Source organism: Rhynchophorus ferrugineus, unplaced genomic scaffold (assembly GCF_030347505.1).
Source record: "Rhynchophorus ferrugineus isolate W39M unplaced genomic scaffold, kcgeb_rfMv2 rfM1, whole genome shotgun sequence".
In the NCBI taxonomy this organism is placed as follows: Eukaryota; Metazoa; Arthropoda; class Insecta; order Coleoptera; family Curculionidae; genus Rhynchophorus; species Rhynchophorus ferrugineus.
In genome coordinates this window covers 50,478,630-50,495,213 of record NW_027472580.1, presented here as the reverse complement: position 1 = coordinate 50,495,213, position 16,584 = coordinate 50,478,630, and the positions used below count along the sequence as shown (strand labels likewise).

At 32.9% G+C, this 16,584-nt stretch overlaps 1 protein-coding gene across 3 annotated transcripts in view; it reads left to right on the top strand.

The window, feature by feature from the left end:
- The window catches only part of Ipk2 (Inositol phosphate kinase 2), a 32,755-nt gene extending 16,271 nt beyond the window's left edge, over positions 1-16,484 (top strand). For all 3 annotated transcript variants that reach the window (XM_076419755.1, XM_076419757.1, XM_076419756.1), the window contains exons 2-8: positions 13,488-13,886; positions 14,374-14,528; positions 14,580-14,723; positions 14,783-14,918; positions 14,972-15,206; positions 15,661-15,943; positions 16,001-16,484. In XM_076419755.1, the coding sequence (XP_076275870.1) occupies positions 13,592-13,886; positions 14,374-14,528; positions 14,580-14,723; positions 14,783-14,918; positions 14,972-15,206; positions 15,661-15,943; positions 16,001-16,138 (1,386 nt within the window). In that variant the 5' untranslated portion in view covers positions 13,488-13,591 and the 3' untranslated portion in view covers positions 16,139-16,484. The remainder of the gene's footprint in view (positions 1-13,487; positions 13,887-14,373; positions 14,529-14,579; positions 14,724-14,782; positions 14,919-14,971; positions 15,207-15,660; positions 15,944-16,000) is intronic.
- The last annotated feature ends 100 nt before the right edge of the window (positions 16,485-16,584 follow it).

The following is a 16,584-nucleotide window of genomic DNA, read 5'->3' as shown; positions in this document are numbered from 1 at the left end:
AAGTCTGTAATCCTTATATCTACAGCTCTCTTGTAATTCATGGCTACGGGGGTCTGTCTATTTAAGTTCCCATTTTATATTTTGTGAATATAATAAAACAACTCTAATCTACAATCTATTGTGGCTGTTTAATTAACTGTAGTTTAAGTCCTTCAATAAATATGCATTAGATGGAGTCGAATATTTTTAATTCTGCGCTGATCAATAGTTGATCTACCTCATCTCTCCTTATCATCTTTTGGACTAATGATTTAGTTTACTTGCTACATCATGATTAGACTTACTTTATACAAATTGTTTATATTAGATTCAAGTTCGGTTTGATGGTATTTCTCTGAATCACCGATCTCTTTTAGTTTAATCTATGCTGCATAACCAACGACGAGTTGATGATTCAGAGGAGGGTTTGAAGATGATCAAACGTAATAAACCCGAGTTTTTACGTCGATATGTGACAATGGATGAAACATGGCTCCATCATTTCACTCCGAAGTCCAATCGACAGTCATCCGAGTGGACTGCACACGATGAACCCGCTCCAAAGCGTGGGAAAACGCAACAGTCAGCTGGCAAGGTTATGGCGCCTATATTTTGGAATGCGCATGGAATAATTTTCATTAACTACCTTGAAAAAGAAAGGACCAACAACAGCGACTATTACATAGCGTTAAAGCTGTTTGAAGGACGAAATCGCCGAAAAACGCCCGCCTTTGAAGAAAAAGAAAGTGCTGCTTCACTAAGACAATGCACCGTGTCACAAGTCAGTGAAAACGATGGCAAAAATCCACGAAATGGGCTTCGAATTCTTTCGATCTTCAGATCTGGCCTCCAGCGACTATTTCCTGTTCTCAGATCTCAAAAGAATGCTCGCTGGGAAGAAATTTTTGAAGCAAAGGACAAATCGTACTATAAAAATGGTATCGAAAAGTTGGAGGGTCGCTATAATCAGTGTATCACCCTTGAAGGGAATTATGTGGAATAAAAAAAACTAATTTTGCAAAAAAAATGTGTTTTACTATGGTAGGCCGGGGACTCTTCAGTTGACCTGTTCTTTTATGATTGCATTATGATCTAATTAGATGAATCTTAATTGGGTGACTTTCTTTAGAGTCAGATTTATATCTTTTTTTCAATAATATAACCGGTGACATATTTTGTATTCTTCTTTTTAACGAATCTGGTACTATAAGTCATATTTTCATTTCGACGCGTTTCCTACTGGGAGAAATTATCTAAATGAGTGGGCGTCGGTATGTTTTGGCGTTCGGCTTTTCCTAAAATCGTTGTGACTAATTACACCATTGTAATTTGTTTTCATGGGATCTCAGGAAATCGACTGGAAAATACCCGGTATTAAAGGGAAAAACAACTGGTTGACGTATGAAGTTTTATTGTGTTTTGTTTGTTAGCGTAATCGATGTTTTTAATAGATGTTTTATTCTCTTTTTTTGCAATTGTTTGAGAACATAGAATAATCTTTTAAGAATATATGGGGGACTATAGGAGAGCATTTTTAAATTTAATAATTAAAGTTAACTGTTAATACTTTTAATTTTATTGAATGGGACATACTAGTATTCATGTATCAGTACGTTAAGTGTCAGTATTTTCTTCTAAAGTTAAAGTTCCTTTAAGATATCACTTTGAAGGCAAAATAATGAATTTCGAAAAAATATTTAGAAAAAAACAATAATTCTCGACAGTAACCAGGCTGGGTAAGACCAGATGTCTTCTGGGATGATTTCCAAGTTGGTCACTCGCCAGTCGGCAGGCCTAATGCCGTAGTTCGGAGTTCACGCAAAGCTGTAGATCCAGTCCAGATAAACCCTCGTTGGTAAAAAGGAGACTTTAAAATATATATAAAAAAGATACATTCAACATTTATACAAGATTTTAATAATTTATTTATTCATATAACTTTCTAGTTCGGTTCCAACCTTCGTAAGGTCAAGACGTATTTTCAATACGCTCCAAGCTCTAGAAAGATACCTTTCTTTAAAAAACCCAGTATTTTATGACGGTTATTTAATTGAGTGTTAAAAACGCATAACAGATGCGGCTATCCGTCTCTCAGTGGACCTAAAGTGTAGTGAATACGTTGTTCAGACAAAAAAACTGCATTTCATTATTATTAGTGTTTTAAAATTATTTTCCCTTATTGTACAACAGTTCTATTGAAATTCATTTATATTATTTATGGTCAAAAACTGGTGCAAAAAATAATACTTGAGTGAAAAATGAAGTGCGTGAAATAAACAATGTATTTATTTTATTTTTTTTATCTTTGGAAGTAAATAAAATAAAATATTAACAATTTAAAAATGGCAAACCATAGCGATTCAACCAAATCACCTGCACACTATGATATAAGATGAGAACAATCAGCAATAACGCAAACCCCACAAACAGAATGGACTACAGTCATTAACAAAAAACGATTGAGAAGCTCAGAAGAAGAAATTGAGAGGAAACAAACAAAGATCAGTGACTATTTGTTACAGAAACCAATAGAGACAAAAAACAGCTTTCGTTTAAACAAATTCGTGTTAAAAGGATTACATCACGACATGGACTTTAACACCATCAAGGTAGCCCTAACTGAAAAAGGCCACGAGATCGTAAATGTTTACAATATACGATATCGCACGACAAAAAAACCTCTACCTATGTTCTATATTAATTAAAAACCTAATGGAAATAATAAGGCGGTGTATGAAATCAACAAATTGGAAAATAATATTATTAAATGCGAACCACCACATACAAAAAGAATTATACCACAATGCACGAGGTGTCAAGCGCACGGGCACACAAAAACTTACTGTCGCAAATCATTTAGATGCGTAAAATGTGCAGGAGAACACAAAACAGGAGATTGTACTCGTGCTAATTGTAACGGAAATCATCCAAATAACTACAAGGGTTGCGCAGTTCACAAGCAACTACAGCAGAAATTCTACCCTGCCTTAAGAGAAAAAAGGCATCAACACCAACAAAAACAATCCACACCTACAAGTCTACCCACCATACCAAATCAACCAGACATAACTTATGCCCAAATGGTTGAAAATTGTTCAGCTCAAAATCGAGAAATCACATCACAATCTACTGAAATTAGCAGCAACATTTCTAGATTAGAAAACATGATGGCCAAACTAATGGATCAAATGAGTACGATGCTTGGTCTACTCACAACCATTGTCAGCAAACTTGTCTAATGCTTGAAACCATTAGCTACAAAATCGCCGTCTGGAATGCCAATGTGCTCCAACAACACGCCAGGGAACTAAAAATGTTCGTAACTGAACAAAATATTGGCGTTATGATGGTTTCTGAAACACATTTTACGGATAAACATTATTTGAAAATTCCCAAATATAAACTTTATCATACAAATCACCCTGATGATAAAGCATTTCGAAAAAGAGAAATTCCGCAAAGACTACCTCTAAGCCACCAGTATAACCATAGAGGAAGTCCATGGACCATTAACAATGTCTGCGATTTATTGCCCACCCAAACATAACAAGGCAGAACACTTTCAAGAATTCTTCAGTACGCTAGGTAATAGATTTATAGCCGGAGGAGATTACAATGCAAAACATTTAATGTGGGGTTCAAGAATAATAACCTCAAAAGGTAGAGAACTGCAAAAGCAATAAAGACAGATAATTTACAATATATCTCTACTGGTGAACCAACAAATTGGCCTTCAGACAGAAATAAAAAACCAAATACTATAGATTTCTGTATTACAAAAAATATTATATAATTATATATATTATATATTATATATATTGATACAAAAAAGTGTCATGCAGAATCATGTTTCGACCTGTCTTCTGATCATTCACTAATAATAGTAACAATTTCTTCAAAAATTACCATCAAAGAGAAACCCCCTTCTCTGTGCAATAATAAAACTAACTGGCCCTCATTTAGAGAAAACTTAGACCGAAACATCTCTCTAAATTTACCGTTACAAACTTAAATGGGTATAGAAATAGCAGCAATAAACCTTACAAAAAATATACAAGAGGCAGCATATTCCCCGACTCCCAACAATGAAACATTTCCAAGAAAAAATACACATATATCATGTACAATACAGAAAAAGATAGCAGAAGAAAGAAAATTACGACGGAATTGGCAACAGCAAAAGACTGAAGAGAATAAAAGAAAATTTAATAGGTCAATAAAAGAGCTGAAAGAACTAATCCAAATTGAACAAAACCAAGGCATTCAAGAATACCTAGAAAACTTGACACCAACTGAGGCTACAGACTATTCGTTGTGGAAAGCAACAAAAAAGCTTAGGAGATCCCAACAGCATACCCCACCTATTAAAACAAACGAAAATAATTGGGCTAGAAGCAATAAAGAGAAGGCCGACATTTTCTCAAAACAGTTAAAAAATGTTTTTAAACCAGTCCAGTTTCAGCTACATGAAGATGACGAAAATAGATTCGATGAGAAAATAGAAATATGCTAGATTCGCCGTTTCAAATGGACTGGCCGCACGAGAAATTAACGATCAAAAAAGTTAAAAGATCAAAAACAATAATGAGAGAGATTAATATTAAAAAAGCTCCTGGTTAAATTTTAAAAGAGCTATCAGAAAAGGGTATAAAACTATTAACATTTATATTTAATGCTATGCTACGAATTAGTAGTTAAAATATTAGTGATTCTTAAACCAGGAAAAATACCAGAAGATGTGACCTCCTACCAACCTATAAGTTTATTATCGATAACCTCGAAAGTTTTCGAGAAGTTATACATAAAGAAGCTAAACTATATAATAGAAAAAAGAAAAATTATTCCAGAACATCAGTTTGGCTTTCGCAATAAGCATGGGACTATAGAACAAGTGCATAGACTTGTAAACAAAATAAACACTGACCTAAATGCCAAAAGATATTGTTCGGCCGCTTTTCTAGACATATCTCAGGCTTTTGACAAAGTATGGCATACGGCGGGCTTGGAGGTTAAACTAAAGAAACTTCTCCCGTATCCGGACTATCAGTTACTAAAATCGTATCTCACTGATCGAAATTTTATTGTAAATCAAGGCGATGAACATACCGAATTAAATCCCATATATTCAGGAGTTCCGCAAGGTAGTGTACTGGGTCCAGTACTGTATCTTCTGTATACGGCCGATCTGCCCACCACAAAAATAACTACTGTGGCAACATACGCAGACGATACAGCAATCTTAGCATTCCATGAAGATCCAGTCACAGCATCAATAAACCTAGAAACTCACCTGGAGCAAATACAATTATGGTTGAAGACATGGCGCATTAAAGCCAATGAAACAAAATCCACGCATGTAACGTTTACCCTGCGTAGAAGAACATGTCCACCAGTGAATATCAATCATCGTCAACTCCCCCAAGCAGAGCATGTTAAATATCTTGGTATGAACTTAGATCGACGCCTAACCTGTGGAAGAAGCACATACTCTCTAAACGGAATCAACTTGGACTTAAATTGTATCAAACGTATTGGTTCATCGGGCGCAAATCCAAGTTATCATTAAATAACAAGGTATTGCTGTATGAGTCGATACTCAAGCCCATTTGGTCATATGGAATCCAACTATGGGGTACCGTCAGCAAATCTAATATATCCATCAATCAACGGTTCCAAAATAAGGTGTTGCGTGCCATTGTTTATGCTACGTACTATATTTCAAATAAAGTGATACAACGCGATATTATATTCCTCTAGAACCTATAACGAGTGTAATTCAACGTGTTTGTATGAAGTACTTCGAAAGAGTGTCAGTGCATCCCAATGTACTAATCAGCTAAATATGCGTGATAGTGAAATGCGTAGATTAAAATGTTTAACACCACCTGATCTGATTACTGGACATATGTAGATTTTAGAAGACTAATTAATTAAGATAATATTTTATACAAAAAATTGCTTAATGAAGTGATTTTCTACATGCCATGTATATATAATATATACATAAGAAATACTTATTGCCAATTGGGCAGATTGTGGAATCACGAAGAGTAATAAAAAAAAACTTTTTAACAAGTGAAAGTAAGTAAAAAAAATTCTCAAAACACTTCTATATTTTCTATAAAATCGTTTTTTTAGTGTGGCACCTGTAGCTTAGCAAATCATTGATTATAAGGGAACGATGTACATGCTGGGTTACGTTTTTTCTTCTAATTGATAATTGCGCCTCTCGTCTATTATGTTTTTCACATCCATAAATCTTTATTAGCTGAGATTTAGGTGATAACCATGATTTTTTGTGCTTACGGCTTTTAAAATAAATCCACTTTTCATCACCCGTTACTATTCGATGCAGAAATTACTTGCGATTATAGCTTTGAAGCAGCATTTCACAGACGATTTTTCGATTTTCCCCATTGCTCGTAATCGGTCACTAATCGTTCCTTGGGCCACATTTAAAGCTTCTAATTCGTCTTAATGCAATAACTCTTGCAGTTTCGCGTCTTTAAACTTTTTCCACCACTATTCAATTTTCGAAACCACGCCTCATATATTTTTAAGATCAGAGCATGTTTCTGCAAACAATGAATTTCAGCGGCTCTTTTCTTTTGATTAAATAAGAAAAGTAACGCCAATGCACTTTTTCAAAGAGGTATAAATCCATGACGGCTTTACTTTCGTAATATATAACATGTATATCTTTGATGTCTGATATCAGTAGAATAAAATGACATATGTGTCAAATCATAACATTGCATACTTAAACCGCATCTGTTAGAAAAATCGATAATGACTTTCCTGTACACCTGGTAATCTTAATAATATGCAACCATTTTGTGTTGCCAAAGATCGCATAGTATAAAATATACCCAAAGAAATATATTTCATATAAAAATCTTACAAAAAACAAGAATAAAAAATTAACATAAGTAATATGATACCTGAGTATATAAGTTATAAAAAACGAAAAGGTTTAGAGAACAAAAACTATTAATTTACTTGAAAAACTATTTTATTTTTAAAGAAAAGAAGTGGCGACTGGTTGAACGGCGATATAAAGCGAAACTAAGGGTAAAATCTCACTCATAACAACATTCTTAACAGGCCCTCAGATCACAGTACAGTGCGTAGAGGATGTGGTATTAGTCGTATAACACCTCCCTCCTAAAGAAAAAACCATGGGACACGTGGTGGTTGACTCGTCTTATTTTTGAAATATCTTTGAAATTATCTATGGAATGATTTTCCATGTTTTGATGACTCCAAATTCCATTAGTCTACGGCTAAGAAACTGAGCTTCCAGCATTGCGCTTATAGGGCTGTTCATCCTGAACTACAAGCTTCTGTCCAAATTTCAGTAGACTATGTTAATTCAAGGCAACTCAGTACGCGTTTGGTGGTCTTGCGACTTCAACTGCGGTGCATGTGACTGGAATCCACGAACAAGGAGTGTTTTCAAAGCTTGAATATTTCTTACTTGGAATGGTTTATGGTTAGGGGTCTTTGGGCCCTTTTACGATACTTTTGCCTGAACTCCATTTAACTACACCAAGGAATGCTTCGAGTAACTGCGGAACGATTGCTAAACATCAACCTGTCTTTTTTCTTGATAATTAATTTGATTCCGGTTAATTGAATGAATTCAAAAGACCTTATGATATCCTTGCAGTTCTACTGACTGCGCTAGTTATAAAATGCGAATGGGTTTAGAAAACAAGAAGTATTAATTTACTTGAAAAATTATTTTATATAAAGGAAAGAAGAAGAGACTGGCTGAACGGCGATATAAAGCGCCACTAAGAGTAAAAATCATCCCGACAGATGACCCCTCAGATCATAGTGTAGTGCGTAACAGTAGTAGTGCAGTGGTATTAAACTATTAGTATAAATTTTGCAACTAACATAGAAGGGCATGTAGGGTTTGTTATTTTTCCATAATATTGGTACTTTATTTTTTTTTTATAAAAAGAAACCTTTATTACTGAATTTTGATGGCAAACTACCAGTTCAAAATACTATACCAGTGAAAATTGTTAAAACTATTAAGTTTATAACAATTATATTTATTAAGTAAATATCTCAATAATAACAATTGATAAAATACTTAAATAATAAAACGTCATATTATTACATATTGTATTGCATTAATTGATAAACAGCTTAGAATTTATCTAAATTTGACAGAATTATCATATTTGTTTTGTTACTCATATCTCCCATCAATTCAAATTATCTTAGCTTATTTAATTTTTCTGTATTATTTTATCCATATAACCAACTAAGAAATCTTCACTCTTTAATTCATCTAAAATAAACATTAATCGAAATTATAACCTTTTTTAACAAGTGAACAGCTTATTATTTGCCTATATTTTTAAATGAATGAAATTAATTAGGTTTCCTTCTTTATTCCACCCATCCAAGTATCATTTAAAATGTAAAGCAAAGTAGCTATCATATCATCAAGCTACCGCTGATTCTCTGTATCATATGTACTGCACATGAAATAAAAAATATTTTAACCCACGACTTGACTAACTGTTACAATTTTTAATTAACAATTGATATTCCATTTAATTCTTAATTATTTTTTTAGGTTATTGGTATCTTTTTGTATATCAGAAGAAAAACATTGAATATCATAAATACCTTATATAAAATTCTATTTGTATTATAAAAGTATGTGTATATTGGTTATATTTAACCTATTTGAATAATATGTCCCATAGCTCTAAAAGTTATATAGACTTTTATGTTCTAAAAACAATGAGTTATAATTGTAATAAAATAATAATGCTGATTGAAAAATGGTTAAGTATAAAAGCGTAGTGTTAAAAACTTCCGTAGAATAGTGATTTGCGTCCTAATGGAATAATTACATCATTCAATTATTTTTTATCCAGTTCAATATTTTGTTGGTCGTACAATAAGACTGCACTTTTGAACAAATGCGTTTAGATATAAGCGCTTTAATTCGTTTCTTATTCAATGAAACTAATTGTCAATTACAATGAAATTAATTTCGATTCAGACTCATTGAAAATGTCCGTATCTATTATTATTGCTATTAAAGTGGTACTATATTTCTTTTTAAAAAATCTGGCGTCATTTTGTTGACGCAGTTAAATTGAGTGTCATCGTATCCCAATAGTACAACTTCTATTGTAATTTTCTGCTTTGTCGGATTAAACTTCTGAAAATCGATTGTCTTCTGAAATGCTTTTTAAATATATTGGCACTCACTAGCCGCTAGACTTAATGCCGAGGACCGTGTCTCGGAACCTACGTTAATTCAGACAAATCCTAATTTTTAAAAAGAAACTCCAAAACATAGGGCATCTTTAGAACGTTTATATATTTTTTTCAATCACTAGCTGTTATTTCAGATACAATTCAATCAGATACAAGAATATCAGTACAAGACAATTTATATTTATTTAGTTCACTTATTGGATGGAAACACCACAATAATTTAATTATTAATCAGTAATTAATAATAATTAAATATTAATATCAGACGATGTAATAATCGGCTTTTGCATAGATACCTGTTCAATTGGTGCAAGACAATAAGCTAACAGGTCAATTGAAAAGTCCCCGGCCTGACACATAGATGGCGTTACTAGAATTAAATCCATATGTTTGTTAGTTAGCCCTAAGCCTCAAAAGATGCGTAAATTTGACATTAGTTTGTGAATTATAGCATTTTGAGTAGTGAAGCAACTTTTGTTATTGTGAAAAAAATGGATTAAAACGAATTTCGCCTGTTGATAAAATATTGCTTTTTGAAGGGATAAAATACAGTTGAAGCAAAAACTTGGTTTGATGCCGAGTTTCCGGACACTGCCCCAGAAAAATCAACCATCAAGGACTGGTATGCTAAGTTTAGACGTGGTGAAATGAGCACCGAAGGCGGTGAACGCAGTGGACGTCCAAAAGAGGTTGTTACCGACGAAAACATTTAAAAATCCACAAAATGATTTTGAATGACCGTAAATTGAAACTGAATGAAATAGAAGACACTCTAAGATGTGTACATCATATCATTCACGAATATTTGAGTATTAGAAAGCTCTGTGCAAAGTGGGTGCTGCGCGAGCTCACTTTTGACCAAAAGCAACGACGATTTGATGATTCGGAGCAGTGTTTGAAGATGTTCAAGCATAACAAACCCGAGTTTTTGCGTCCATATGTGACAATGGATGAGACGTGGCTCCATCATTTCATTCCGAAGTCCAATCGATAGTCATCCGAGTGGACTGCACACGATGAACCTGCTCCAAAGCGTGGGAAAACGCAACAGTCGGCTGGCAAAGTTATGGCATCTGTATTTTGGGATACGCATGAAATAATTTTCATTGACTACCTTGAAAAAGGAAGGACCATCAATAGCGACTATTACATAGCGTTATTGGACCGCTTGAAGGACGAAATCGCCGAAAAACGGAAGCATTTATAGAAAAAGAAAGTGCTGCTTCACGAAGACAATGCACCGTGTCACAAGTCAGTGAAAACGATGGCAAAAATCAATGACTTGGGCTTCGAATTGGTTCCTCATCCACTGTATTTTCCAGATCTGTAAAAAATGTGTTTTACTATGGTAGGCCGGGGACTTTTCAATTGACCTGTTAGATAATTTTAATAAATAATTAAAAAATTGGTTTTGGGCAACCAACAGAAAGAAAGATATATGAAAAATAATTTTAAAAAGAATACTAGAACTTTTACAGAATTGAAGTGAGTGAGTATTCCAGACACACTAACCATGAAATGTGCTAGAATATTGAAGAACATTAAGTAAAAATACTATCAGTATAACATTTGGAAAAAATTCAGGTAGTAACTCCAAAGAGTACCCACAACATCCAATAGTATTATTGAAATCAATTACAGATGTAAATATATTTGAGTGGTAAAGGCGACAGGACGGTCCACCTACTGTTGCGATAGTCTCGGGTTCGAATCCTCCTGGGGCATGGTCGTAAATTTATGTTTGTGATTATTTAATATTTGTGATTGTACTAGGCAAGAGTGTAAAATCCGACAGGAAAAATGATCCCAGTCACGCCAGTAACCGGGCTGGGTAAGACCGGGTGTCCTCTGGGATGATTTATAAGTTGGTCACTCGTCAGTCGATAGGCTTAGTGCCGAGGACCGTGGTTCGGAGCCAACCTTATACAGTAGGTTCAGTCCAGATAATTCTCGTTGGTAAAAAGGAGACTTTAAAATATAAAAAAAAGAAAAAGAAAAAAGAACTACAATACAAAAAAGGCTTAAATTATTTTAATTTTTTGATGGAAATTTGATTTTCTTGCATTTTTAGCAGCTCTATATTGTATCTATATTGTATCAAATTATCTTCTAATATATGGGTAGATAAAATGTACAAACTGTAATTTTGATGTTCATTTTAATATTACTCTTGCAGTCCTATAAGCATGTACAACTACAATACTTCATCAAGTACTTTACAAAATCTGTGTTTAAACATGTTTTAAAATATCAAGTTCTCATATGAATTCTTAAACTAGATTTCTGCTTAGTTTCTTTTACTTGACTTGACTTGAGTGATAACTTGGTTATTGTTCGAAATTTGTAATAAAATCACTTTGTTCAATCAAATATGTGTCACTTAACCTGGTGAAGTATAGCTCATCAAACTATTTGATGTACAAAAAATCAGATATTGATATTGGCGTTACGTAATCTAATCATGATGTGATTTGATTCACACTTGTTGAAGGTTTGAATTTAATTAATATTTTTCTTTGTATTTTGAAAATATATGATTAGTAGTCAACAACAGTGAATGTTCAGTTAGAAACCTATTTTCTTCTGTCTAATTGACATTCGAATCTTGTACAAACATATACTGACTTTGTGCACATTTGGACGACGAAATCAGTCACATTATATTAAATATAATTTTCTATATTATTTGGTAACTAAAAAAGGAACAAAATTGTTAGGGACTCATACACACAATAAACAAAACAAATGAGGCCTAACCTCAAATGTTATCAACAGTGTTATTTACATTGATATTACGTTAATTGCACTTTAGACATAATTAAAGGTACTTAAAATAATAAATATTTACATTAGAATGATCTTATTACTGTGAATAAATTAACGATGTTCAAACTATACTGGCTGGTTCCTGCTTTCCGAGTAGCCGAAATAAACCTTTACACAGGTCTGCAACAAGAAAGTTGTTTGAGTATTCTGAACTGATTTCTGCGTATTTTGGTCCAGGCCTCTCAGAGGTCCTGTCTCCGTCTGACCAAATATTAGACGGCCTATGACTGACTCACAATTCATCACGACTATGATCGGATGCTATTAAAATCATAAAAACCCTAACAATAAATAAAAGAAAGTCAGTCAAAAGAATGCTAAAAAATGTCAAGCTATAGGTTGCCTTTCTTCATTCCCATTTCGACTACTTCCCGGAAATTTTGGAGAATTAACGGGAAATGGAGCGATCTTCCTGATTTTTCCCACAAGCGAAAATATATAAAGAGGTGGCCTCTCTGGGAAAAAGAAAAGGTTTTACTCCTTACTAGTGAACGTATTTTAGATAAAAATACGTATAGTTTATTGTTTGTCAATTATATTCAATCATAATAATATTTTTCAAGTCTATTCTCTTTTATTTTAATGTAAAACACACTAAAAAACATCACAAAACCTAAACAGCCCTTAACTTTTTTTGCGAAATACTTTTTTTGAAAAGATTTTTCATTACAAAACAGAAATTACTTTCTGTTGTAATAACAATAGCAATAAATCCAATGTAATGAATGGGTAACACTTCAATATAACTGAACATATATAGAATTAATTGAAGTTTTTTTATAAAAATGTTCATTTTTTTTTTGTCGATGTTCAGGTATTTTTAGCGAGTATTGATTGTACACCAATGTTAAATAATCTTTTTTGGATCCCTTTGTTTCATTTATGATTTATCAAAAAAATCGCTGTCTGTGTATATGTTATTATTAATCGAAAGTTATTAGTGGTTTGGATTATGTTTGTACTGCCCACGCAACACGTCAATATATTTTTAGTCCAGTCAAATAATAATCGAAGTGGGTAGTTGTTTCAGATTTTTAGATGATAAGTTACATCCTGTTTTTGTATATATTATATATGCCCAATCATGGTAAATATGGAGTAATCATGAAACAATTTGTATTTAAAATAATGTTTATATATAACGTAGTTTTATTTTACCTATTGCCCTATAAATAAATATATGTTATTTAAACTGTGTTATTTAACTTATTAATTCTAATGGATAATAATGGTTCAATTAGATTCTTTTTTCTTAAAACATTTGACCGGTCTATGGCATCTAAACGAAATATTGACGATATTTATAGATTATGGGAACCTCGCTAGATCATAAAACAATTAATCAATTAACTGCCAATAATCGGCGATAAACTAACCGACTTATTTTAAGGTTTTGATCCGTAATTACAGCTTTATTGCTATCGTTTCAGACTTGACGCTGTCAAGATACCATCGAGATAGAAGAAAGGAGGAACGACAAACGTCACGGCCATCGTAAATCGTCATCACCGAACAAACAAAAAGAAGTCGCAACATGGGCAAGTTCGAGATTCAGTCGATGCCGCTGCAAAGGAACGATAACAATTTCATTCTGCCCCATTCCAATTGCAAGGGATTATACAGCGAGGTGCACTCACCGAACGGAATCAGTAACGAGTCGACAAGGATATTGAACGACATCCCCAGTCCGGTAGAGAACGATCATGATCTGAGCGAGGTAGAGGAAGAGGAGGACGAAGAGGAGATTGATAATTTGGGTTTGGTAATGCCGTTGGGAATGAAATCACTCGCCACCCAAGTGGCTGGTCATAAGGATTCAGAAAATATTGGTAAGTATTATCATAGTTATCTAGACCTTATGATCGATATTACATTTGGAGACATAAAATCACCTAATTATAAAATTACACCCATTATTATTTTTAAAAAACCTGTGAATTCAAACAAAATATTCCAATATAACGCAATAAGCTGTTCTTTTTACATGTTAAAACAATGTTTGAACACTTTTTAAGCGAAATTACTGCAATTACCTAAACCTTATGATTTTTGTTATCAGACCAAAATAAAATCAGCTGATCCCTGGCAAAATTATAAACGTTAAAAAAATTTCATCACTGGTTTGATATTTCATCAGGTACAACTTATTATATTAATAAATTTTTAAATATGTAACACCACTCATCAAACTATTACGCACTAGTGGTGAAATTAACATTTGAAAAACCATTGGACCTTTGTTGTGTTTATTAATAGCAGATAATAATATTACTTGTTATCAAGAGCATTTTTATAATGTTTTGTAACTTTCTTCAGGTATGTTAACAAAAGATGGGAAAGTATATAAACCACTCTTGAAGCCTGAGTGTGCCGAAAGAGAGATACAGCTTTATGAACAACTAGACACTACAGTAGACCGATCATTAATGGAAATGAAACAACTAGTGCCAAAATATTACGGAACGAAAAAAGTCAGTTTGTTGGTTATTTGATGGCTGAAATTATAAAACTGTTTGTTTCAGATCATATTTAAAGATAAAGAAGTAGATTACTTGGTGTTAGAAGACCTGACGAAGGAATTTAGGGAACCGTGCGTCATGGATATAAAAATAGGAAAGCGTACGTGGGATCCTTACGCTAGTTATAATAAAATAATAGCAGAAGAGGTAAACTCCAGACATTTATACTAAATATAATTCCTAACGTACATTATATCTTTTATCAGAAAAAGTATCATGAATGCAAAAGGGATTTAGGATTTTGTATACCTGGGATGCAGGTCTATAATATAGCTCAAAATCAACTCGTGAAATATGGAAAGGACTATGGGAAAACTTTAAATAAAGACGGAGCAAGAGAAGGTAAAATACACTAAATACACTGGACAGTCTATTCATTCTGAATAATTTGATAGTGATGAAAGAATTCTTAAATGCGAATTCATATCACTTCTGTCGTAAACTTTTGATGCAATTGCTGGCATCCCTGTGGCAAATACAACACTTCGCTCGTTGCCAACGAAGACTTCGACTATACGCTTCGTCAATTTTGTTGGTGTATGATGCTAGGCGATTGAAGCAACACGTGGGCGTAACTCAAGAAGCACAAGCAAAAAAAGTTACATTAAGAAGAAACAGGAGCTTGTACAGGTACGTTCTCGTTAGCTTTAGTACAAATCATTAGCTTTAGTAATAAGTGGAATACTGAATTATAAAATATTTTTAAAATTCCTATTCTGTTTTTTTATTTATTTTTCAATAAAGCAATATTTGTGATCAGAATTATTATAGTTTTATCCTTCAGATCAGAGGTTACATCAGGTGATTCCAATATAGTTTTGTGTTTGATATGATTCAAACATAAAGCTAACTTGTTACAGCATTAAATTACCTAATATGAGAGAAAGAAATTTTGACTTTTTTTTACCACCCGGTTTCATTAACCCGGGTTAAAATCATTTTTCTGAGTCTCTATCTGCATACTATCTTTACCATATAACTGAGGATTGTTTAATTATAAAAGATGATTATTTTTAATAGGTTTCATTAAATTTAACACCGTACTGAAGAATTGTTAATGAAATAAAATTATTTTGTTTTTTAGACCGTTAAGCTTAGCGACATTGAGTAACGGTTGTGAAAAAGTCCCAACTGGATTCAGCGGGCAACTAACGAAAGAAGGCCATCCAATATTAAAGCCGCCATCTACTAAAATAGTAAATTTAGAAGGACCAAGAATTATCAACAACAATAACACCTGGCACAAGTCTATGAGACTGTTAAAACGGACCCACTCGTTTCAGAATAATTATGACAAGGACGTCCAACATAAGAAACAGAACTATAACAAGATATTAGACGATTTGTGTTCAGATTCCAAGTCTGAGGTATTTGACAAATATACCTATATTAATAATATTAATGATCAAAAGGTTTTATTTTAGGTATGGGCTACTGCAAAATTGATAGATTTCGCTCACGTATATCCAGCAGATAATATGGACGTTGATAAAAATTATTTAGAAGGAGTTGACAATCTAGTGAAAATGTTGGAAGATTTCCTAGCCGAAACCGACGAATAACAAAATTAAGTGAATCGTTCTTATGCATATCGAAAAAGAAACAGACTAACGTTGTACATATTCGTATTTATATCAGGTATTGTGGAGTTGTGATAGTGATTCGAGGGTTCGAGTATGATTCGATAATTTCCTTGGTTCATTTTTTCTATAAAAATGTAACTTAAATATTTGTCTTCGAAAATTTTCAGAAACATATTTTTTAATACTTGGCAGCTAATATAGACTCAAATCAGTGAAAGTACTTTTCACTGGTCGTTAATTTAACAGAAATTGTGTGAATTTTGTATGGTATTTAAATGTATTGTGAAAGTATTTTTGGAGTATAAATTATACATAAATTATAAAATATTTGTCATTTATTTAAAACTACCTAAAAATTATAAACAAATATAAATTAATTCATAGGGGCAGTAATTTGCTTTGGTTTATTTTCAGTCTTCTTTTCC